The sequence below is a fragment of the Capricornis sumatraensis genome, chromosome 3 (genome assembly GCF_032405125.1).
Source record: "Capricornis sumatraensis isolate serow.1 chromosome 3, serow.2, whole genome shotgun sequence".
NCBI classification, from domain to species: Eukaryota; Metazoa; Chordata; class Mammalia; order Artiodactyla; family Bovidae; genus Capricornis; species Capricornis sumatraensis.
Genome location: NC_091071.1, coordinates 7,654,982 through 7,678,366, shown reverse-complemented (window position 1 = coordinate 7,678,366; position 23,385 = coordinate 7,654,982). Strand labels below are relative to the sequence as shown.

The 23,385-nt window shown below is 60.4% G+C and overlaps 1 protein-coding gene across 2 annotated transcripts; it reads left to right on the top strand.

Moving 5' to 3' along the window:
- Positions 1–790: 790 nt before the first annotated feature.
- On the top strand, positions 791–22,962 carry RASA4B (RAS p21 protein activator 4B). 2 transcript variants are annotated; one of them, XM_068968140.1, is made up of 21 exons: positions 791–855; positions 5,698–5,754; positions 7,286–7,399; positions 7,884–7,945; positions 9,047–9,176; positions 11,009–11,090; positions 11,734–11,865; positions 12,091–12,182; positions 13,474–13,591; positions 13,831–13,981; positions 14,305–14,369; positions 14,680–14,792; positions 15,047–15,239; positions 15,470–15,607; positions 16,686–16,830; positions 17,012–17,181; positions 17,653–17,790; positions 18,981–19,116; positions 20,641–20,761; positions 22,673–22,737; positions 22,835–22,962. In XM_068968140.1, exons 1-21 carry the CDS (start codon positions 791–793, stop codon positions 22,954–22,956), a joined length of 2,409 nt encoding a protein of 802 aa, XP_068824241.1. In that variant the 3' UTR covers positions 22,957–22,962. The 2 variants fall into 2 exon arrangements, with proteins under 2 accessions (XP_068824241.1, XP_068824242.1); XM_068968141.1 differs by lacking the exon at positions 17,653–17,790.
- The last annotated feature ends 423 nt before the right edge of the window (positions 22,963–23,385 follow it).

The following is a 23,385-nucleotide window of genomic DNA, read 5'->3' as shown; positions in this document are numbered from 1 at the left end:
ACAACTGAGGAAGCCCCCTTCTCCCAAGTAGGTTCCCCCAAATAATCCGGCTCTTTCAGACTAATCCCCACACCTCTGGATCCCCGGGACGTTTGAGTTGCCCCGCTTCACCTCCTTCTGGGTCCCCGAGAGTCTAACACCAACACACCTGTTGTTTGCCAAATTCATCCAGTTGTTTATTCTTTCAACTTACACCTTTGCAGGGGCCTCCCCGAGTCAGCCCCCGGGGACCAGTGCTGTCCTCGCTCGATCCCACCGGCGCATCCCCGCGCTTGCTCACGCCTCCCAGCTCACACTCGGGCCCACACCCTTGAACGCCTGGGTACAGACACTCGGACCACGCCCGTGGCCCACGCGGATCCTGGCGTACGTCACCTGCGGCCTCGGGTCTCCACTTGCCTAGTGGGGCGCCCCTGGCCGCTCCGCTTCCCCCGCCACCACCAGCGAGCCGGGACCAACCATCGCCGCCCCCGCCCGGAGCAGGCCCCGCCCGCACACCGCTTCAGGTGGCCAATGAACGCCTCGGCTTGGGCCGGCCCCGCCCACGCGGGGGAGCCCCGGCCGCCGATTGGTCCGTCCGGGCGCTGTGTCCCCGCACGTGGGGCGGGGGCGGGGGGGTGAATGAAGTGGACGAGATTCCCCCGCCCCCGCGTTTACCTCCCCCACCCCGCGGGCCCCGCCCCCCTCCTGCGCCCAGTCCAGCGCTCGCTCCCCCGCCCGCCTGCCTGCCGCTGCACTGGAACCTGGCGTCCGGCTCCCCTGGCTGAGGACCCCGCGTCGCGGACCCGCGATGGCTAAGCGCAGCTCGCTGTCCATCCGCATCGTGGAGGGGAAGAACCTGCCCGCCAAGGACATGTGAGCAAGCCTGGGGATGGGAACCCGAACTGTCCAGGAGGGGTGCTGCCCGTTATGCCCGCCTCACCTTCCTGGGGTCTACACGGCCCGCCCACAAGTAGAGCAGTGGTGGCGAGGGTGTGGCGAGTGCGGCTGCGGTGGGAGACAGGCAGGGAAATAGGGACAGTGAGATTTGCTTGGAACACCGGACAGGGGATGACAGGGAAGGGCCCGGGACTGGGGAGGGGGCGGGGGAGTCTATAAGGGGCCTTCAGTGAAGGAAGACGGAGGCCCACAAGCGGAAGGGGCTTCGATAGAACTGGAGCTCGCGTGGGAGAGACATAGAAAAGGAGTTGTCTCTGTGCACTGCGGGGGGTGTGGCTGGAGGGGGTGGAGGGCCCCCCTAAAAACGAAGGGTCTTCTTCAGGAGTTCTGGAACACTTAGTTCCTGGCAGTATGCACCCTGCACCTGAAATGCCCTGGGGCTTCCTGCTGTGCCTTTGAAAAGGGAAGGAAGAGTAGCCCTGTTGGTCTAGAGGCAGGATCTGTGCAGGATGGGGTGGCCGGGGAGTCGCTGTTCTTGTGTCCTCAGCTTTGCCTGAGGAGCAGCCTTTAACCCTTAAAACCACCCAGCAAGGCCGCTGTCACTGGTCCATTTTACGGATGGGAAAACGGAGGCTCCGAGAACAGGGAGATGCTGGCCCCAGGTGGAAGAGCAAAGTCTTAATCCTAGGGCTCCTCACAAGCATAGACATCTAGGACCTTCCCTGGCCCCTGGCCAGATTTGAGGTTTCCAAAGCACACCCCCTCCCCCTTCTCCCCACCTCCACCCTTCTCGGTAGGTGCCAGAGCTGAGCTGTCTGATCCCATTGCCGCCTTCCTCCTATGAGCCTTGGGCGGCTCATTGTCCACCAAGTCTCAGTTTCCCCACCGTAAACTGGAGGTGGAAATCCCTCTCGGTGGAGGGTGATGGAAAGTATGAAGCCTGAGGGCCTGGCTGCCTGGAGGAGGGGCGGGGGCGGGGGCGGGGAGCCCGGAGGCAGCCTAGGGTCCAAAGTCTGCTGGCCGGCAGCTTCCCCACCCCTGGGCTCCTCAGCAGGTGCCGGGATGCCGAGGGGGGGCGGACTCGGGAGTGGGGCGCAGGAGGAGGGGTCTCAGGCACCTCCCTCGCGAGCACAGTGGTCCCCGGGAGTTTCCCAGCGCGCTCAGCGCCACCAGCAGTTCCAGTTCAAGGCCCCCTGGGCCTGAGGAGGCCAGGCTCAGCAGTTGCCATGGCGATGGGTGAGGGAGGGTGCTGGGCGGGCTGTGTCAAGGTGGGTTTCGCTGTGTGAGGGGAGGGGAGGGGAGGGGAGGGGAGCGGAGCGGAGCTGGAGCTGGGAATGTGGTCTCTCGGGTGGGGAGGCAGATGAGCTCTGAGAAGGGTCTCGGTCTCCAGGCCCAGCCTCCAAGCACCCACCGCCCTCCGCCCCCCTGCTGGCATCGGTATCTAGGTCAGCTTGGCCTCCTCCGGCTGGTGGCGGCTGGGAGGTGCAGCCCCTCCGTCTGTCGCCTCCCTCCCCATCCCCACAGCGCTGGCCCTAGTGCCTGGCTCCAGGCTCTTAGCAGCCGAGGGCAGTGAAACTGCACTCTGCCCACCCTGATGCCCGGTTCCCCAGCCCTGCCTCTCCGCAGGTGAGAGACTCCTCGGGTGGGTGCCTCCATCCCCAGGGGAGGGGTCACCAAGTTCTGTGGGTTCTGCCTCCAGAATCTCTTTTCTTGCCTCCTGTGTACTCCCCTCCCCTCCCCTCCTTTGGTCTGTCTTCGCCATAGTGGCTGGTATATGCAGCTCTGACTCATCAAGCATTTCTTAGATCCAGCTGTGAACCCGCGCCACCTCGGGCCCTCACATCTGGGCTGTTGGCCTCCACTGCCCTGCTCTCGCACATGTGTGAGTCTTCCGCCTTCAAGCACTTCCCTTCATGGGCCGCTGGAAAACTCCTCTTCATCCTTCAGGACCCTTTCCAAACTTCTGCTTCCCTCCAGAGCTTTCCCTGGTGCCCTTGGGCAGGGTTCCTTGCCCTGTAGCACTTTGGGTCAGCTGGAGTTAGGATGAAGCCCTTGGTACCAGCTGCTCCTTTGTGGGCTGCCCCTGCCACATGATTCTGAGCACAGGAACCATGACTCATTCGTCTCGGCATTCTCGGCGCCCTCAGGGACACCTGCTCCACGGTAGAGGAGATTCAGATGTGTTGAGGACCTTTCCCATGCAGTCCTCTTTGTTCATTCGCCAAGTCGTGTCCAGCTCTTTGCAACCCCATGGACTGCAGCACGCCAGGCTTCCCTGTCCTTCACTGTCTCCCAGAGTTTGCTCAGATTCACGTCCATTGAGTCACTGATGGCATCCAACCATCTCTTCCTCTGCTGTCTGCTTCTCCTCTTGCCCTCAACCTTTCCCAGCATCAGGGTCTTTTCCAATGAGTCATCTCATATCTGCCTTATACAGCTGATCACTGGAAAAGGCCCTGATGCTGGGAAAGATTGAGGGCAAGAGGAGAAGGGGGTGACAGAAGATGAGATGTTCGGACGGCATCATTGACTCAATAGACATGAATTTGAGCAAACTCTGGGAGGTGGTGAAGGACAGGGAAGCCTGGCGTGCTGCCATTCATGGGGTCACAAAGAATCGGACACAAATGAGCGACCGAACACTGCTCCAACAAATGCTACAACAAACGTTTGTAGATGGGGAAACTGAGGCTTAGGATGTGGAAGTCTTTTGCCAGGGCCACACAGCCAGTAGGGAGAGATGTCAGGAGTCAGATCCACTCTTCTGCTGATAGACCAAGCATCCTGTCTGGACCCAGGCTGCAAGCTTGCTGTGGGGCTCAGTGAGGACCCAGCCTTGCAAATGCCATGCAAAGCATTTGGGCATGGCAGGGGTTCAGAAATCTCAGGAGGCCCTCCCTGAGTGCTGGAGGCAGGAGTGATGGTGGTGAGCCTGCACCCCTGGGCCTCATGAGCCCCAAGCCTGACTCACGAACAACATCCCTTCCAGCTAGCACTTGGATGCCTCTGAGGACAGGGAGCTCGCCTTCATTCTTGGTGATCCATCTTGACTGAGACAGTTCGGAGGAGGGGTGGTCATCACACAGTGGCCACCCGCCTCTCTGCCACTTCCACTCGTGGGTTTTCAGTCCTCTTAAGGGCTCAGGGCCCCGCGGTGCTCCCCGAACAGATTCCAGAGCCCGCTTGGTTCTGTCCTGCTTCCTCCCCATCCTCCGGTGCCTGGGCCAGCCAGAGAGGAGCTGAGTCTCATGGTGACCGGTGACCCGCTGGCTCCCTTGCCCAGCGGCCCTGGGGACGGTCCCGGGGCTATTTCAGGATTTGCCCTGATCCTCCCCCTTCTACAGCCTGGAAACTGCCAAGGCCCTAAATATAGAGGCCCCGCAAGGAGCCAGGCTGGGCCAGCAGCAGCAGTGAGTGGTTTGGGGAAGAAGTGGGAAGGGGCCCAGCCCAAGGGCCTCATGAGGGCAGAGAGCACAAGTCCCAACAGCTGGCCAGGGACCACCATTGGGCTCAGGTCCGTAAAAGCCTACTCTTTTTTTTTTTACAAAAGTATTTACTTATTGATTTGGCTGCATCGTCTTGATTGCAGCACATGGGATCTTCTCTAGCTGCAGTGCATGGACTTCCGTTGTGGCTGGAGGGCTCAGTAGTTGCCTTGCTGGGGCTTAGTTGCTGCAAGGCAAGTGGAATCTTAGTTTCCCAACCAGGGGGCAGGGCTGTTGAACAATGGGAGAGGGTTACAAAGGGAAGAAAGATCAGAGAGTCCCGGGCGGTGCTAACAGTTACTAAACACAGTCTGTGGGCTGGCCTTCACATCAGGTCAGCCACCCTGTGAGCTGGTGTTACAGATCCCAGTCTACGGGGAGGAGGGACTGAGTCTTGGGAGACATTTCCCATCGGTATCAGGAGAACCTTTGTCTCCAGTAGCTTCCTCTGCAGGAGGATCCCCTTTTGAGTAGGGAAGCTGGGCTTGGAATTCCCCAACCTCCAACATGCAAATTCAACATCTTCCATTTTATGAGTTGCAGACCTGAAGGGCACTTCTGGAGAAAGTTCACTCCTGCTTCTTGCTCAGGAGAGACCCTGGGCCTGGCCAGGGCTGCCCTCAACCCCAGGGATCCCCCACCAACAGAGACGGGAGGAACCAAGCCATCTTGGCTTGCCTTCCGTATTTATTCTTTCCCAGATGGCTGGGAGCTTGAGGCTAATGGCTGTCCATTCATTCATTCATTCCGCTCAACACTCACGGGGACGCAGTCTTGTGCCAAGCCCTGTCCACACAGAAGTGGTCCCTACTCTCGGGTTATATTCAGGCAGAGGAGGCAGTTGGTGACAGTACCTCACTAGCAGTGCTGGGATGGGAGGGGAGACCTTACTCCCAGCCTCTGGGACTGGTGTGGGCTCTCAGAGGAGGGGGGCTGGGAAGGGGTCTTGGGAGGAGTGGGAAGGCAGTCCAGGCAGAAGCAACAGCAGGGACCAAGGCTCAGAGGAGAGACTGACGTGGCGGAGGGGCTTTTGTGACTGTTGTTTCTGTCCTCCCCTGGACGAGGCAGGGTTTGGGGGCTGTGGGAGCCGGCAGGAAGAAGAGACCTGTCCTGAACTGGAGAAGCAGTGGCCGGGGAGCCCTGGTGCAGGTTCCCGCCTTTGCCTCACCAGCCTCGTCCCAGACCAGGAGTGGAGGCACACTTTTCAGCCTGAGGAGTCTTTGGGTCCCAGCCTAGGACCTGGTGCCTCAGCCTGGACTGCCCTTTCTCCTGGGGTGGGAGGAGGGGTGCCCATGGCCCGCCCGCCCCCATCAGTCCCTCCCGTCTCTTGTAGCACCGGCAGCAGCGACCCCTACTGCATTGTGAAGGTGGACAACGAGCCCATCATCAGGTACCGCCCCCGCCCCGCCAGCCCCGTCCAGTCCTCCTGCCCCGCCCCCCAACTCCCACATCTAAGGGCGTGTGAAATTTGCATGGAGATGGCCAGGGCTTGGAGCTTCTGATTTCTTGGTGCCCATTAGGTCCTGACAGCCTGCTGGGAGGTGAGAAAAGACCGACTAGCCTTGCTAATTACTGGCCTTAACGCCCATAGAAGGATTATCTACCGTGCACTGGGCTCTCAGCCAAGGGCCTCCCACCCACTCTGTTCCTCCTGACAACTTTACAACCGGCCAAAGGGCCAGAGGATAATGGCTGGTAACCACAGCTGTCACTCAGGAAGGATGGACTCTGCCAGGCCCTATGCTAAACCTTTTGCAGCCTGTTTAATACTTACCATGAGCTCCAATACTTACCATGAGTTCCATACAACAGCATCACATCCCATTAAAAAAAAAAAAAGCTAACTTGCCCAGAATGGCCACTTCCCCTGTGCTGTATCCCTTTCCCCATGGGCCCCATGATGCTGGGCAGGGTCTTTGCTGTCTGGTATCCTCTCCCATGAAGGCCTTTGCCTCCAAAGTTCATGGCCAGAGCTGCTCCACCCTTCTGCCCACTGGGGTGCCCACTGCTAATCAATAGCCAAGGTGGTTACGTCAGCCCCACAGTGCTTCCCACCTGCAAACGGCGTGCCTTTTTCCAGGCTCTCTCCAGAGCATGGACACTGGGGGATGGCGGGAGCAGGGTGGGGAGATGCCTGACTGCTCGGGTTGTCTCAAGGACAGACAGGGAAATCAAGGCCCCAGAGTTCAAGTGACCTGTCCAAGAAGTGGTTGGGGTGAAGGTGATCCCCTGAGCCTTCATCAAGGTCCTTGGAGGGTTTCAGCTTACTCTGCTGAGCCCTAGGAGTTTTGTGGGGTTTATTTTGGTCACACCGCACAGCATGTGGGGTCTTAGTTCTGCGACCAGGGATGGAGCTCACCACACCCCCCCGCAGTGGGAGCGCAGAGTCTTAGCCGCTGGACCACCAGGAAAGTGTCTGCAGCCCTGTGAGTCGAGGGTTCTGCCCTGGGATGAACCAGAGCTGGCTCTGTGGGGCAGGCTCCAGACCTTGGCTCTCAGATTCCCCCCCAGGAGGACCGTCTGTCCCCAGAGTCAGGTTGGCCATCCCCCTGCCTCCACCCTCAGCGAGCGAGTCTCTTCAGCATCAGGAGCCAGGGGAGGCTGGGAAGCTAGGCTTCCAGTCCTGGCTCTGCCGTTGTCCTGCTGTGTGACCTGAGGCCAGAGACTGCCAACTCTGGCCTCAGTTTCCCCAAATGGAAAATGGCCTGATAGATGCAGCCAGTGCCCCAGCCAGGGCAGAGAGCACGGTCAGGAGGGGATGATGGGCGGCGGACGATGGAGGGACAGGGAGAATCATTACTCAGCAGAGCAGTCCGGGAAACGGAGGGGGATGTAGGGACGGGTGGGCTCCAGCCCCGCAGCGCCCACCGCCTCGTCCCAGCCAGGGGTCTGCGGGGGGTGCTGAGGGTCGTCTCCTGCAGGACTGCCACTGTGTGGAAGACCCTCTGCCCCTTCTGGGGCGAGGAGTACGAGGTGCATCTGCCGCCCACCTTCCACTCGGTGGCCTTCTACGTCATGGATGAGGATGCTCTCAGGTGGGCACAACCCCGCTCCCCATCCGGGGCCTGGACCCCGCCCCCCATCCCTCTCTGGGACTGCAGGTCACTTTGCCTCCTCTTTACAGCCTGGAAGGAGGGGGAGCCCAGGGGACCTGCAGGGTGCAGGGCTTGGATGTGTGCAGCATCTGTGTCCGTGTGTGTGGATTCGCTATGCTCACACCCCACTACGCGTGCATGTGTGTGCTGGGCTGTGTGTGCATGGGGGTGTGAGCTTGGAAACAGGCACCTGGAGAGAAGAGCTGGGCGTGTAGGTAGGCACACGCGTAAGTCCACGTGCAGACACATGCCCCCGAGAGGGCCTGCCAGAGGGTCACGGGCCTTGCTCCGTGCAGGCTCCTGTAAGTGACCGCAGTGTCACCCTCCCTGCTCCCAAGAGGGGCCCTGAAAGGGGTGGGGTGTATTGGGGGTCTCCGGTTCTGCACCAGCCCTGCCCAGCTCGGGCTCCCTCTCCACCCTCCAGCCGGGATGATGTCATCGGGAAGGTCTGCCTTACAAGGGACACGCTGGCCGCTCACCCTAAGGGTAAGACCCCAGGAGGGAGGCCACGCCAGCTTCTCGTCCCCTGCCTTCCCCTACACTGGTCTGCCCAGTCCCCGGCCCATCCCCTGATCTGAGACCTTCCTCTGGGATCCTTCAGTCCCCTGTGCTCAGGAAAGCCATCACGGCCCTCTCCCGAAGGGCCCGTGGCCCTCTCTGTCGCCTGTTCCCTGGCCTCTGCCCTGTAGCTGGGACCATTCTGCCCCCCTAGTTGGGACCACACACCCCCGGGGCGATGAGGGGCTCCTAGTGAGATCTGAGACCTCTGCACACAGAGGAAGGGGCCTCTTTATGTTCCGTTGTCGAGGGGTGGGGTTCTCTCCTCCCAGTCTGGCTGGCTGTGTACCCCACCAGGTCTCCTCAGCCTGGTCCCCAGTGTCCTCAGTCGAGGGGATTGGTCTGGGGCAGGGTGTGGCTAGAGAGCCCCTGGAGGATTGGGGCACACTGACATGTTTGGAGGGGTCAGCCCTGCCCCAGCCTGGCCGTGTGACCCGGTGCCGCCTCCTCCGGGCTGAGTCACCATCTGCCGGTGGAGGTTCAGACCAGGAGCTCAGAGGTGCTTCAGGCTCTGCTGGCCTGAGCCCCCGTGACTCCCGAGGGGCCTCCCCGGCACACACCTGCTCCCATCCCTGAGGCTGGGGCGGGCCTGGTTGCGGGGATGGCTGCTGCTGACTCACGGGGCCTCTTGGCCCCTGCCAGGCCTGAGGCCTCTCCTGCTTGTGGCCCCAGCTGGCCGCTCAGGGGCCAGTGGCCCCCATGATGCCATCCCCTTGTTGCACCCCCATCTGTCGCATCCTCCTCCCGGCAGCCCACTCTCCCTGTCTCTTAAGATGGGGAAACTGAGGCAGAGAGGCCTGTCCCAGGATGGGGCAAGGCCAGGGCCACCAGATGCAGCTTGGGACCACGCTGGACTTGGACTTTGACCCCACCGCTGTTCAGCTCCTGACCCTCGGTGTCCCTGCTTGCCACTGGGGGCAGCAGCCCTGGCCTCCCGGGAGCTTGAGAGGTCCTCGAGGCGATCAGGCAGGGGCCCGGGGCGTTTGGGTGGGGCCGCTGTGGGCCCCTGGCTGAGCCTCGGCCCCTTAGGTTTCAGCGGGTGGGCCCACCTGACCGAGGTCGACCCTGATGAGGAGGTACAGGGTGAGATCCACCTGCGGCTGGAGGTGGTTCCGGGGACCCGCGCCTGCAGGCTGCGCTGCTCTGTGCTGGAGGCCAGGTGAGCCATGGGGAGCTGGGCAGGGGGCCCCCTGGAACTAGAGAAGCCCGCCATGGGTGCTAGGCCTCCTCTCCGTGATGCCACCAGGCTTCCTCCCTGGATGGCGGGCTCTGGGGGGAGCCTGGGGACGTGAAGATGCTGCCCCGGTGACCCCGTGGGAGGCTGTCTCTCTTAGGGGCAAGGATGCTGGTCTGATGCTGGACTTCCAGGCATCCTCGAGCTGTGGGGGTGAAGGGGGAGGGGACCCTGCTCCCCGATTGTCCAGCCCCAGTGCCAGGACTGGGCTTCCCCTGGGTTTAACTTCATTGTCAACTTGGCCTGACTTGTGGGGTTGGTGGGGAGCCCTCGGTAGGGTAGGGTAGGGTAGTGGGGGCGGTGAAAGGAGTTGCTGTAAATCTCCAGAGGAAGGGGTGGGGTTCTCCCCGGAGGGAGAGTGACTTGGATGGGAAGCTGGGGCTGTCACCTGTGCCAGGGAACCCCCCGCCCCCACCAGGGTATTTTTAGCTGCAGGCTCCACTCCCGTTGGGGCCTGAGTGTGAGTCACACACACTCTGTGAGAAGTACCTTCCTTTCTGGCTCCAACCCACCTCCACCGGGTCCTTGCCTGCCTCCAGGGTGGGAGTGGGGGCGGCCTGTGGAGGGACCCACCAGCTGGCTGGCACCTGTTGAGTCCCCGCAGGGTGGCTGGCCGCTCTGCAGGAAAGCCTGCCTCCTGAACATGAGGCCTGTGGCTCTGCTGGGCTTTATTTTGCGTCCCGGGGCTGGGACATGCACAGCCAGCCCCAGGGAAAATGGCTGGACTTGGGCAGACTTACAGTCAGTCCCCTCACACCCTGTCATCCTCACGGACTGTCCACCCCTCTGCCCACTCACTTCCTCCGTCCTCAGCCTCGCCCAGGCCAGGCTGTGTGTAACCTGAGTGCTCACACACTCACATGCACGCTCACACACATGCACACGACTTGGCCGCCTCTTAGGAAGTGACGGGGTTGGGGACGAAGGGGGGACAGCGGTCAGTCAGACCACCCTTTGGTGTGTGAGGGGACTTGTCCCCTGCTGTCCTCGGCTCTTGGCGCCTTAAGGAGCTGCCTTTGTTGCAGAGGCAGGAAGAACATTTTCTCCTCCTGTTTCTGGGCAGATTCTCAAGGCCACGCTCTGGAATTTTAATAGGCAGTTCTGAGGAGGAAAGAGAAGCAGTCACAAGAGGCATAAACTGGAAAAGACAGAAAAGAGCAGAAAATTATATTTCCGGGGAAGGGAAGGCGGAGGGGGTTCGTGATTCTTCCAAAGAGGGTGCTAAGCCGGGGGCGCCGTGGCCAGATTTGGTCCTGGTGAAGGACCAGCTGCAGGGAGAGAGCAGGATGGTGGTGGGGGTTGCTCCCCAAGGGCCCCCCCCCAAGTAGGAGGGGGTAGGCCTTCTAGGAGCCCGTTACCTCCATTCAAGGGATTGTCTTCTCCACTTTCTTGATGAGGAAACCGAGGCTCAGAGAGGTGAGCCTTGCCTTGGGAACGGAGGGCAGTGAGATGTGCCCTTGGGCCGGGCTATTCCAGGCCGCACTTGCCTTGCGTCCCTGCCACCCAAGGAGGCGCAGCAGCTGGCTGGAGACAGAAGGGGCCTTGGAGGACCCTTAGCCTGGTGTGGGGAACACGTGGGAGGGTCCATGGGGTGAATGCAGTGGGAGTCAGGGTCTAGAAAACGGAGAGACACTGTCCGCAGCCTCCCAGCTTGCGCCCAGGCCTTTCCAGCCTGGTGTAGGGTCACCCCACAGTGGGGCAGGGGGTGTCCTCCTGGGTGAGGCTGGGTGACAAGTGGGTGCTCTGGTCCCTTGCAGGGACCTCGCCCCCAAGGACCGGAATGGTGCCTCTGACCCCTTTGTCCGAGTGCGATACAACGGCCGCACGCAGGAGACCTCGGTGAGGACGCTGGGGGGCTGGGAGCGGGCCGAGGGCTTGGGGACCTGCCCAGGCCCTCACGGCCTCATCCTTTATCACCATCACCGGGGAGGTCAGCTGAGGTCTGCGGTCTCTCAGAGGAGGCTCGGGGAAGCAGGGTGGCCTCTCCCAGGGTGCACGGTGGGTCCATCTTTCTGGTGCCAGCTTCTGCGGTCTCTGCTGCCTTTTCACCCCTGGCCCAGGTGTGCTGCAACAGTCTGCCCACCTAGGGGTTAATCTGCCAAGTCCAACCCCTGCACACACTGCTTTTTTCTCAACTCCGGGAAACAACCGGCAGGGGCGGGGTGGACTTGCCCCTGGTGGGGAGGGCGTCGAGACCTGGGTTCTCAGGGCAGCCTGCTACCATTTTGCTGTGTGGCCTTGGACTAGTGTCTTACCCCTTCTGGGCCTCGATTTCCCCACTTGAGAAGTGAGTAGGGATTTGGACACGGAATCGTTACCTCTGCTATCTCGGGGCCTCTGTGCGGACAAGGAGGGGTTGTTGCCTCAGAGCCCCTGCAGGGAACCCTAGGGAGGTGTGTGGGGTGGCCCCGCGCTCGGGTGGCCCCGGGGAGACTGGTGGAGTCAGCCCGCCTCCAGTGATCAGGGATTTCTTTTGGGGCAGATTGTGAAAAAGTCATGCTACCCACGTTGGAACGAGACATTTGAGTTCGAGCTGGAGGAAGGGGCGGCGGATGCACTGTGTGTGGAGGCCTGGGACTGGGACCTTGTCAGCCGCAATGACTTCCTGGGCAAAGTAAGTGCCCTGCCCCTTCAGGCCACCCCTGCCGGCCTCCGTTCCGGCTGTCCCATCCCACAGCCGGGCACTCAGGAGGCCTGGGATCCCCCGGGTGCTCAGGGACCCTCAGCAGGTACCCCCTCTCCAAAGAACAGTGGTTGGCGAGGAGGAGAAACAAGGATCCCAGCCTTGGGTCGTCCCCACCTCTCCCCCGCCAACAACCACGGCCTGTCCCGCTCCCAGGTGGTGGTCAACGTGCAGAGACTGTGGGCAGCACAGCGGGAGGAGGGCTGGTTCCGGCTGCAGCCTGACCAGTCCAAGAGCCGGCGGGAAGAGTGAGTGCTTGGGGCTTGGCCGCAGGGGTGGCGGGTCTGGGCCCTGGGAGGCTGAGCCTCGGCTCCAGCAGGCAGGCAGGTGTGCCGGCCGGGGGTGAGTGATCGGCCCCTGTTTTCCTGTGCCCTTGTCCACCAGGCTAGCATCTTCTCCTCTTTCCCTTCTGACAGTCCTGGGCTCAGCCCTGACCTCAGAGCTCCAAGGCAGTACGAGCCTCCTGCTTTCCGTCTTTTGGCAGATTCTAGAACAAGCCTTCAGATACTTTCCCTTTAAGGGTGTCTCTGCAGACCCTAGACCAGAGTTCAAGTCTCCAGAGCTCTGAGTCAGTGTCCTTGAACCATAGCTCTCACTCTCCCCCCAGTTTTCCAGGAATGGGGTTGCCAGATAAAATACAGGATGTTTGGTGAAGCGGAATTTGGGATAAACCTTGAACTGATTTTTTAGTGTATTTCCATAAAGTGTATGAGACAAACTTATATTTAAGATACTCAGTGTGACTGAGTGCCTTGTATTTTTATTGTGGTGAATCTGGCAACCGTATAAGGAAGCCCCCTGGCCCCCTTGCCCTCTACTCAGCCCGGAAGTGGAGGAATAGCAGTGTCCCCACCTCGAATGGTTCAGCTCTGTGAGTCCACAGGAGGTCCCAGAGCCCCGTCCCCATACACACACCCTCATCAGGACAGGGGTTGGGTGGACTGCTGTGTCCAACTCCAAGACATTTCCATAGAACCAGCCACGGCAGTCTTGTCACTTGTCACTTAGCCGGGCTGTCCTGCAGGTAGTGGGGGTGGGGGGCCTTAGGGTCTATCAAGCCTTGGTCAGCAGCTTCCCCAGGAGGGGTCAGAACAGGGGAGCTTGGAAGTTAGGTCTAATGTGGCAAGTTGCTTACCTAGTCTGAGCCTCAGTTTCCCCTGGCAGGTTGTCATGAAGCTTGGGGATTTGCTTCCTGTGTAAAATATACACGTGGGAGCTGTTCTCTGGGAGTTGACAAACTCAAGGCCGGGGAGCCTAGCAGACCCACATGGGTGAAGCCTGGGGTCCTCAGGAGTCTCAAGGTGGTAGGGAGCCAGGCCTTGAAGACGGATGGAGCTCCCTTGAGGATGGAGGCAGCAAGGGCTTTCCAAACAGAACAGCCGGGGCAGAGAATGGGAGGTGGAGGAGACGGTGCGAGGAGACCTTGGTGGAGGGCCGGCTGGCTCAGAGGGATGGCAGGGAAGACGGAGGCAGTGGGGAAGGGGCTGGGCCCGGGCGGCCTGGGTCCCTGGTGGAGAGGTCACGGGCTGCCCGTTCCAGGGGCCACCTGGGCTCCTTGCAGCTGGAGGTGCAGCTGCGGGACGAGACGGTGCTGCCATCCGGCTGCTACCAGCCCCTGGTGCAGCTGCTGTGCCGAGAGGTGAAGCTGGGCAACCAGGTGAGAAGCCCCCGGGGGAAGGCGGGAGACTCAGGGACCGTGGGTGTGTCTTCCCTGTCCTGCTAAACACGCTCTGAAGAGCAAAGATCTGAGCCGTCAGAACCAGCCAGTGCCCAGGGCCCCTCCGTCCCTTGGGACAGTGGGCCGCCTTCTCCGTGGTCCTTTGCGGTCCTGAGAGGGAAGGGTTGGGGTTCCCCTGTGCGTCCTGCAGCCCCACCTCTCCTCGCCGCCCCCTGCAGGGCCCAGGGCAGCTGATCTCACTCATTGAGGAGACGACCAGCACGGAGTGCCGCCAGGAAGTGGCCACCACCCTGCTCAAGCTCTTCCTGGGGCAAGGACTGGCCAAAGACTTCCTGGACCTGCTCTTTCAGCTGGAGCTGAGCCGCACCTGTGAGGCCTGGGAGGGAGTGGCCTGTTAGGGCACCGGGTTGGGGTGGAGGGCCAGGAGCCTAGGACTCCAGGGATGCTCGGAGGTGAGAAATCCCAGAGTCCTCCTGCAGGAGGCCAGTGGGTCCAGTTAAGGAGGGAGATGGGTCAGATTCGGAAGTAAAGGAAAAAGCAAAAGGCAGAGATGGGGTGCTGAGTTGACAGGTGGGCAGGAGGCTCTTTACTGAGTGGTTAGCAAGGAGCCCCTAGTCCTAAGCTCCTCCATCCTCTTCCCCAAAGCCTTGTCACTCTCTCAACTCCCTGCCCACGGGAACTTCTGCTTGCAGGTGAGGCGAACACCCTGTTCCGGAGCAATTCTCTGGCCTCCAAATCCATGGAGTCTTTTCTGAAGGTGAGGTTGCATGGTGTATTGTCTTTGTTTTATAGAGGAGACTGAGATTCCTAGAGGCGGAGAGACAGAGCTGCGCCTTAAACTTGACTCATCTGCCTCCTGTCCGGGGCCCTTTAAGGCTGAGAATTCCGTTCACTCATTCATTCATTCATGTAGTTGCAGTTTGTTGAGCAGCTTTTCCCTGTGTGCGCCAGGTTCTACCCTGGGTGGCTACAGCAGGCAGATGGTGGCTGGGAGGCCAGCTGCGGGGAGAGAGGGCGGGTAGCCGAAGGTGGGAGGCGGGACCAACGCTGCTCGCGGTGGCCCCCAGGTGGCAGGGATGCGGTATCTGCACGGAGTCCTGGGCCCCATCATTGACAGGGTATTTGAGGAGAAGAAGTACGTGGAGCTGGATCCCAGCAAGGTGGAGGTCAAGGATGTAGGGTGAGGCCAGGGGTGACCCCTGAGGGCGGGGTGGGGGGCGGACAGGGGGACGGGTCAGGCCCTTTGTGAAAGTGTGCGTGTGTTTCTTTCTGCCTGAGTCGGCCTTTCGTCCGCTCTGCCTACTTGTGCGTTGACTGTGTCCCTGTCTTGGCTGATGTCTTTCTACACCTGTGTCTCCGGGCGCCCCTGTCGGAGTCGTGGGTGCAGGCGCTGACCTTGATCTTTCGGCGGGTCCGCCCCCGGGGCCCACTCAGGTGCTCTGGACTGCACCGCCCGCAGACCGAGGCCGAGGTGCTGGAGCAGAGCGCGCAGACGCTGCGCGCCCACCTGGGGGCGCTGCTGAGCGCACTCAGCCGCTCGGTTCGCGCGTGCCCCGCCGTGGTCCGGGCCACCTTCCGCCAGCTCTTCCGGCGCGTGCGCGAGCGCTTCCCCAGCGCCCAGGACGAGGTGCGCCCTCTGTCGGTGGGGCTAGACGGAGGGGAGAAAGTGGCGGGAAAAGAAGCGGTGGGTGTCTCCGGGCCTGGTAGGAAGGGGCCTGATTGATGGTTAGAAGCCCAGGCTGGGGCCTAGCTCGGGAAGGTCACGGGAGCGAGGGAGAGAGTCCCAAAGGGAAGGGAGCTGTCAAAAGAGCCCAGGCCTCACGGAGTCCAGCCCCCCACTCTCTCACACCCTTCCAGAACGTGCCCTTCATCGCCGTCACCAGCTTCCTGTGCTTGCGCTTCGTCTCTCCTGCCATCCTGGCGCCCAAGCTCTTCCACCTGCGAGAGCGGCACGCAGACGCCCGCACCAGCCGCACCCTGCTCCTGCTGGCCAAGGTCCGGGGCTGCGGATCCTGGCGGTAGATGCCCAGCTGGGTGCTTGACTTGGGGCCCTTGCTATGTTCCCCATTGTGTTTCACATCGGCTCTAGGAACGCCTTGTGGCAGGCCGCTGGTACCCTCCTGCGGCACGGCACTTCATAGTTTTCAAAGCTTTCTCATGGTCGCCTAGTCTCATGATTAAGGGAACAAGTCCATGAGCTGGAGGGTGCCCAAGGCCTGGTCGCACCACATGTTGAGAGAACAGGGACCTTCTAACTCCCAGATCTACTGACTCCCAGGCTGCCCTTATCTCCCTGGCACCAGGCTGGGGCCAGGGTACCCGGTGGAGCAGAGTCTGCTGTGAAATCCACAGGTCAATAGACTGGGCCCAAGTAGTCCCTAACTATGGACTTCCCTGGTGGCTCAGATGGTAAAGCGTCTTGCCTACAATGTGGGAGACCCGGATTCTGTCCCTGGGTTGGGAAGATCGCCTGGAGAAGGAAATGGCAACCCACTCCAGTACTCTTGCCTGGAAAATCCCATGGAAACAGGAGTCTGGTGGGCTACAGTCCATGGGGTCGCAAAGAGTCGGACACGACTGAGCAACTTCACTTTCACTTTCAGTCCCAACTATAAGTTCCCTAAAGACTCTTGCCTGGAAAATCCCATGGACGGAGGAGCCTGGTAGGCTGCAGTCCGTGGGGTCGCTAAGAGTCGGACATGACTAAGCGACTTTATTTTCCCTTTTCCTTTCGTGCATTGGAGAAAGAAAGGGCAACCCAGTCCAGAGTTCTTGCCTGGAGAATCCCAGGGACAGAGGAGCCTGGTGGGCTGCTGTCTATGGGGTTGCAGAGTCGGACACGGCTGAAGCGACTTAGCAGCAGCAGTAGCAGCAAAGACGGCAAACTGTGACCCGCCCTGCCCGGGTCCCCAGTGGGATAGAGTGGGCCCTTGAGCAGAGCTTGGGTCGCCCCTGCCTCCATTTCTACTGTGGGAGTAGCACAGACAGGGTGCAGGTGGGGGGTGGTGGGAGCAGCCGTTGCCTGGCGTCTGACTCTAGCAGAGTCTGGCCTTTCCTGCTGTCGAACCCCTAGGCGGTCCAGAACGTGGGCAACATGGACACGCCAGCTTCCAGGGCTAAGGAGACTTGGATGGAACCGCTGCAGCCCACGGTGCGCCAGGGCGTGGCCCAGCTGAAGGACTTCATCACCAAACTGGTGGACATCCAGGAGAAAGACGGTGAGCCCTTCAGGGCGCGGCCCCGCCCCTGCCCCTCCCCTGCCCCGCCCACCTCAGTGCCTCTCGCTGCTCAACCCACAGCCTGATGTTGAAGTTTGCTCCGCCCCCGGCCCCGCCCTCCCACCCCACCCGCCTTCCCCCGCCAAGGGCTCACGTGTTGCCTTCCCTCTCTGGCCCACAGAGCTGGACCTGCAGCGGGCCCTGAGCTTGCAGGCACCCCCGGTGAAGGAGGGGCCGCTCTTCATCCATAGGACCAAGGGCAAAGGCCCCCTCACATCCTCCTCCTTTAAGAAGCTCCACTTCTCCCTCACCATGGAGGCCCTCAGCTTTGCCAAGACCCCCAGCTCCAAGGTGGGTAAGGGCGGCAGAGGGTAAGAGGGGCTCTGAGGGGTTGGAACACCCTGGAGGCACCTGTCCCTTCCTCTTGGCCCATCTCAGGGACCACCGGGGTTGGAGAAGAAAGCCAGGCAGGGGCCAGCTCCTGGTGGCAGCCACAGGGTGACTTAAGACCCAAAAGGAAGAAGGTCCTCTTTCTAGGGGATCCTGGGGTGGGCAGCAGCTGCAGTGTCTGGCCCTGGCTTCTTGGTCGGGGTGTGAGCGAGGTGGGGCACTGAGGCATGCTCAGGCCCCCAAGAGGCCAGGTTGAGTGAGCTTGTATTCTGTCCTGGCTGAGGTCACTCTCAGAGCAGGCTCCTGGGAGGGTGAGTCCTCTGGATCCCTGGTGCCAACCCCTGGTGCTGCAGAAGGGGAGACTGAGGCCCAGAAATAGGAAGGGGAGTGACCTCGGCCTGAGCCTCCCTTCCCCTATCCCCATCCCCCTAGAAAAGCACCCTCATCAAGCTCGCCAACATCCGGGCAGCAGAGAAGGTGGAGGAGAAGAGCTTCGGCAGCTCCCACGTCATGCAGGCTATCTACACGGATGACTCGGGCAGGCTCCAGACTGCCTACCTGCAGTGCAAGGTGTGGGCCATGCGGAGGGGGGCCCACGGCCAGTGGGGGTCCTGTGGGAAACTCTCCCCACCCTGGGTGGGCTGGAGTGAAGGTTGAATGAGCTTCCGACTGCCTGTCGCTGTATCAGGCACAGCATGGGTGTGAAAGCTGATGTGAGTGCCGTGGGTGTGTCTCTCGGGGTCTGGGTGCCTGGGAGGCCATGCCCATGTCTGTGTGGCCCTGTCTTGGCACCCACACATAGGTCCTAGGTCTCAGGGTGGTCCAGTGCGTAGATGAGTGTGTCCCTGTGTCTTGAATCTTAAAATTGTATGTATTTGTTGGAACTTAAGTTGGTGTCTGTGTGTTTCTGCATGTGTGTGTACATATGTTTCCACACATAACAATCGTTTATGCAAGTGTGTGGCTGTGGGTCATTCTCTCAGATCTCCTTCTCCTCTTCATGTATTAACCCATTCACTCACCCATTGATTCATCTAAAAAATATTCATTGAGTCCTTTCTAGGTTCCAGGCACTAATCTAAGTGATGGGGGTACTGCGGCAGACAGAACAGAGTCCTTGCCTTCATGGGCTTCCATCACAGGGAAGGAGATAAATCCATAAATAAATATTTTAAATGTCAGTGAAAATATTTGACTTTATTTTAACGTCAGCGCTTTGTTGACATTGGCAGTGGAGACTGAGAGAGAGGGGACAGAGTGGGGTGTGGCAGGGAGGGGAGCTCAGGGAGGGCCTCTGACGGCAGCATTTGAGCAGGGACATTGAACAAGGGGGATGGAGAAGTGGGAGGGGACGTGCTTTGTTCCCCAGAGTGACTGTCTTGGATGCAGGGGTGGGAGGTCACAGACCCGTCTGATGGGGCCCAACCCCCAAGGACTCCCTGATGGGTCAGAGTCTAGAGCCACAGGGGAGAAATGGTGACAGCAAAGCCAGCACACATGACTGGCGGGTTTGGGACTGCCCAGGGGCTTGGCCGAGGGGGCCAGTGGGGCTGACATGCAGCCTTCGCTCCCTCACCAGGCCATGTGCTGGGTGTGGGCTGCCTGCGTCTGGAGAAAGGGCAGCTTTTTCTGATTGCCCCAAAGCTGCTGAGCCAACTCTCAAGACTATGTAGTCCTGAGAGGCAGGGCAGCTTCAAGGATGGAGGGCTTCCTGGAGGCGGTGACCTCTCATCATGGCCCCTCCCCCTCATCCCCTGCAGTGTGTGAACGAGCTGAACCAGTGGCTGTCTGCTCTGCGGAAGGTCTGCATCAACAACACCGGCCTGCTGGGCTCCTACCACCCTGGCGTCTTCCGTGGGGACAAATGGAGCTGCTGCCTCCAGAGGGACAAGACAGGTGGGATGCAGGCCAGAAAGCCACAGTGCTGAGTCCGTCCCCCATAGGCCTCAGGCCCCTGCCTAGGACATGGGGCTCTGGAGCCCCACCTCGCTGGCCAGCTGGGAGCCACCTGGGCACCTGTGGGCACTCCTGAGGCCAGCCAGGCCATGCAAGTGCTCTGGGCAGAAAGGGTCCCGTGATCCGGTGGTTTGGGAACTGCCACTTGGTGTGTACAAAGCCTGTGGGTGCCTGAGAGACCCTGGAGGAGGCCAGAGTTAGAATCCCATATCTGCTGCCATCTTGTTCAGCTCTTTCCAAACTCCTTTCCCAGTGAAGCCTTTTTCAGCCCAATGAAAGAGCTTCTTGCAGAACCAGGGTTCTGAGGAACACGCCTTAGGGATTCCTTGCTAAAGAGGGCTGAAGAGAGCTCCTGAATTTGCATATTGCCACACTGGCAGCCCGATACTGGAGCTGTGAGTTGGGGGTACCCTGGGCCTTGGGCCCTGGAGGGATGGCAGAGAGAAGCTTCTAGAACTTTCAGTGATGATGGAAATGGTGTGTATCTGTATGGCCCAACACTGTGTGTGTGCCAGCTGTGGACATGTAGTTGTTGAGCACTTGTGATGGGGTGAGTATAGCCAAGGAGCTGAGTTTTGAATTTATTTTAATTTCAATTCATTTTTATATGAATGGTCTCACGCGGCTAGTGGCTATCTTCTTGGACAGCAAAGTTCTTGAAGGTTCCAGATCTTCCTGCATTATCTGTATCTGCTTTACAAAATTCTTGCTCCCCAGTCACAGAGGACACTCAGCACTTTGAGCAACCCCCTGCCTGCAGGCCAGGCCAAGCCTTGAGCCCCATAGCTTGGCGTGGTCCAGGCCCTGGGAAGATGGCCCACTCGCTCATGCTCAGCCCTGGCTCTGACAGGGAGCAAGGGCAGCTTGTTACGAGCATGTCCCTGGGTGATGGGCCTGGCCTGCAGCCTCTGGCTATAACGTTGTGGCGAGAACCCTTGTCATTGGCGCAGCAGGGCTCCCCAGGGCGCTACGAGGCAGGGCCTGATAGCCGCGTACTGTAGAGGGGGAGACCGAGTCTTGGCGAGGGCGGATGTCTGTGCCAAGGTCGTGAAGCCAGCACGTGGCAGAGCCAGCTCATTCCAAGGCACAACCCTCCTGGCTCCTCTCACCATAACCTTATGGTTCCTGGCTGCTCCCAGCTTCCTTCTAGGCAGGAATCTTCCAGAAAGTGGTCCAGCACCCTAGGTTGTATCCTGCATAACTTCCACATCCTGCGGTTATGTCAGTTACTGCTCAGGAGCTGAACAGGAGGGAGATGAGGGGCTGCCCCCTGAAGTGTGGGCGCCACCGACAAGCCCTGGGCCAGACCTCCCAGGCTGTGCCCCCAGCCCAGCCCTGCACCAGGGGGCCCCTGAGTCCACCCCTTGCCCTCTCTGGGCCTCAGTTTCCCCATCTGCATTCCAGGAAGTCAGATGTGAAAGCTCACAGTGCCTGCCCACCACTCTGTCCCCTCTCTGCCTCCAGATCTGGGCTGCAACAAGACGCGGTCCTGGGTGACCCTGCAGGAGTGGAATGACCCTCTCGACCACGACCTGGAGGCTCAGCTCATCTACCGGCACCTCCTGGGTGTGGAGGCTGCACTGAGGTGAGGAGGCCCATTCGGCGGCAGTGAGGCCCATGCGGCAGAGCCTGGGCAGCCCCCGGGGATGTGTTGGGGGGCTGGGGGTGGCCAGAGCCAGGATCGGGCTCAGGGCTCCTCCATGGTGGCTGTTCTCTTCCTTCCTAATCCAGCCCCGACACCTTCCTGGCCAGGGCACCCACAGCTGGGGAGGGCAGGGTGCCTGGATCTCTGCAGCACGAGGCTGGCTCTATTTTGGATGAAGGTGCCAAGGGCTGTGGAAGCCCAGGGTCAGGCTGTGGTTGATTCCCGCCCCGATTGACCCTGCCCCCTCATCTGCCCAGTACTTCCGCGGGGCCCTTGGAGCACTGGGACTGCCCTCCGCAAACTCACTTAATTCAGTGGTTCTCAGCCCTGGCTCTGGCTTATTTTAGTTTTATTTCTGTACTTTATTTTTTAAAATATCTTTCGCTGTGCTGGGTCTTCATTGCCTTGCAGGCTATTCTCTAGTTGCAGTGAGTGGGGGCTGTGCTCTAACTGCATCACGAGGGCTTCTCATTGCGGAGGCTTCTCTTGTTGCGGAGCACAGACCCCAGGGCATCTAGGCTTCAGTAGTTTTGGCTCCCAGGCTCTAGAGCAGAGGCTCAAGAGTTGCGGCACACGGACTTAGTTGTTCCGAGGCATGTGTGACCAGGGATCGAACCCGTGTCTTCTGCTTTGGCAGGAGGATTACTTACCCCTGAGCCACCAGGGAAGCCCCTGGCTCCAGCTTAGAAAACATGGGGTGCTTTTTAAAAACCACTTTTTGCAGCTACTGAAACAGGTGGATTCTTATCATCCCCCATTTAAGCCAGGAAGCAACAGAGAGCGCAAAGATTTGAACCCAACCTACCTGGGGCTCAGGTGAGACCAGTGCCTAGGCTCTTAACCAGCACAGCCTGCCTTGAGGGCCTCCCCACCTCCAGAGCCTCTGACCAGCCCTGGCCCATTCCAGCCTGCTGCCCAGAGCTTCTGTCGCACCAGGAACTCCAGCCTCTGGCCCCATCACCTGTCCACGCCCCCTGCTGCACTGGTTTCCTACAGCTGCTGAGGCAGATTATCATACATTTGTTTGCTTAAACAGCACAGATTTCTCTTCTTCTAGTAAATGTTGAAGAAGCAAATGAGCAGAGGAGTAAGGGACCAGACTGGACTCCCCGGGGTCACCTGAGGCACCTGAGTGGGGGAGCTTGTTAGACCTCAGCAGAGGGACACGTCTCTCCCAGAATAGATCCAGGAGACAGTCAAAGGGCTGAGCCCATAGAATTTCTCAATAAGGGGCACAAGGTCTGCACGAAGGCTGCTCGCCTTCCCTCTGTGTAAGCGCACAGAGGATTGTACTTGAGGGGCCCGGGGTGCCGTTGGTGAACGCGTCAGGAGCCACACTTGAAAGAGCACTCTCAGGACTTCCCTGGTGGGCTAGTGGTTAAGACCCCGTGCTTCCAATGCAGGGGGTGCAGGTTTGACCCTAGGTCTGGGAACTAGGATCCCACATGCTGTGCAATGTGGCCAGAAAAAAAAAAATCACTGTCTCCTGTTCCCAAAAGAGAGAAACTCATTCCGTAGCCAGTTAACACTAGGGGATGTTCAGGCTCCGCTTGGCCCTCTTCCCAAGGGCCCTGCAAAACAGGAGTGACACGGTTCAACCTTGGTTTCCAAACTGCCTTTGCCGGGGTGGTGGGGGGTGAGGGGTGAGGGGGGACCAAGGGAGGGGGCTGGAAGCAGGGACGAGGGCGGTGAGTGGGGGCCAGCTGAGACTTGGGCCCATATCTCTGCCTGTAGATTGGAAAAGTTAGGCCCCTGCCCCCAGGACCCCCTCCAGCTCAGGAGTCCCAGCTGGGGTCACCCTGGGTCCCGTGGGGACATGGGAGCCTCACACCCTGTCCTCTCTCTCCACAGGGAGAAACACCGACAGCTGAGCACGGGCCCAGAGGCAGGCCGCGGGCCAACGGGCCCTGGGGAAGGTAGGTGCTACCCACCCCAGCCCCCTTTCGGGCATTGTGGGTGGGGCCTCCCTCCCTGGGGGGGCCCTCTCTACTCTGACCCCGCATCTGCCTCCAGCCCCTGGGGACCCACTGGCCGAGCTGTTCCAGGTGCTCAGGGACCTCCAGGAGGCCCACAGGTCCAGCCCAGCCGGCTCACCGCCCTCGGAGCCGAGCCGCATCCTGGAGCTGCAGACGTGAGGTGCCCCACAGGCTGCGCTGTGCCCCGCCAAGTGCTGGGAGACCCCCGCGCACTCTCAGTGTTTTGCCTCACTCCCTCTTACTGGGGTGCAGGGCCCAGGTCCCTCCTGGGCTGGGGGAGCCAGGGTTCTGGGGGCTCCAGAGTCCAGGGCTGACAAGGCTGTGGCCAGTAATTGCCCGCCTGATGTCTCCAGGGAGCTTCAGTTGCTCTCGCTCTTCGGTAAGGCCGGGCTGCTCCCCGCCGCCATCTCTACCACATGCCCCAGGCTGCGCTGGGGCCCTCCTCTCCTGCCCAGGGCAGAGCCAGCCAGAAGCCACCCTTTACGGTGGCCCACTCCCAGATGGACTGACACTTCTCAGATCCAGAGAGGCAGGAGGGAGCGCAGAGCCCAGGAGACCAGGCCTGGACCTCAGCACCCGCTTTGCTCC

Bases quoted from the DNA above. Each gene is read 5' to 3' on its own strand.
- RASA4B (XM_068968140.1), top strand. From the start codon at position 791: ATGGCTAAGCGCAGCTCGCTGTCCATCCGCATCGTGGAGGGGAAGAAC. The intron at 7,946-9,046 runs GTAAGACCCCAG...TCGGCCCCTTAG, and splicing joins GCTGGCCGCTCACCCTAAGG to GTTTCAGCGGGTGGGCCCAC. The intron at 17,791-18,980 runs GTGTGGGCCATG...CATCCCCTGCAG, and splicing joins CTGCCTACCTGCAGTGCAAG to TGTGTGAACGAGCTGAACCA.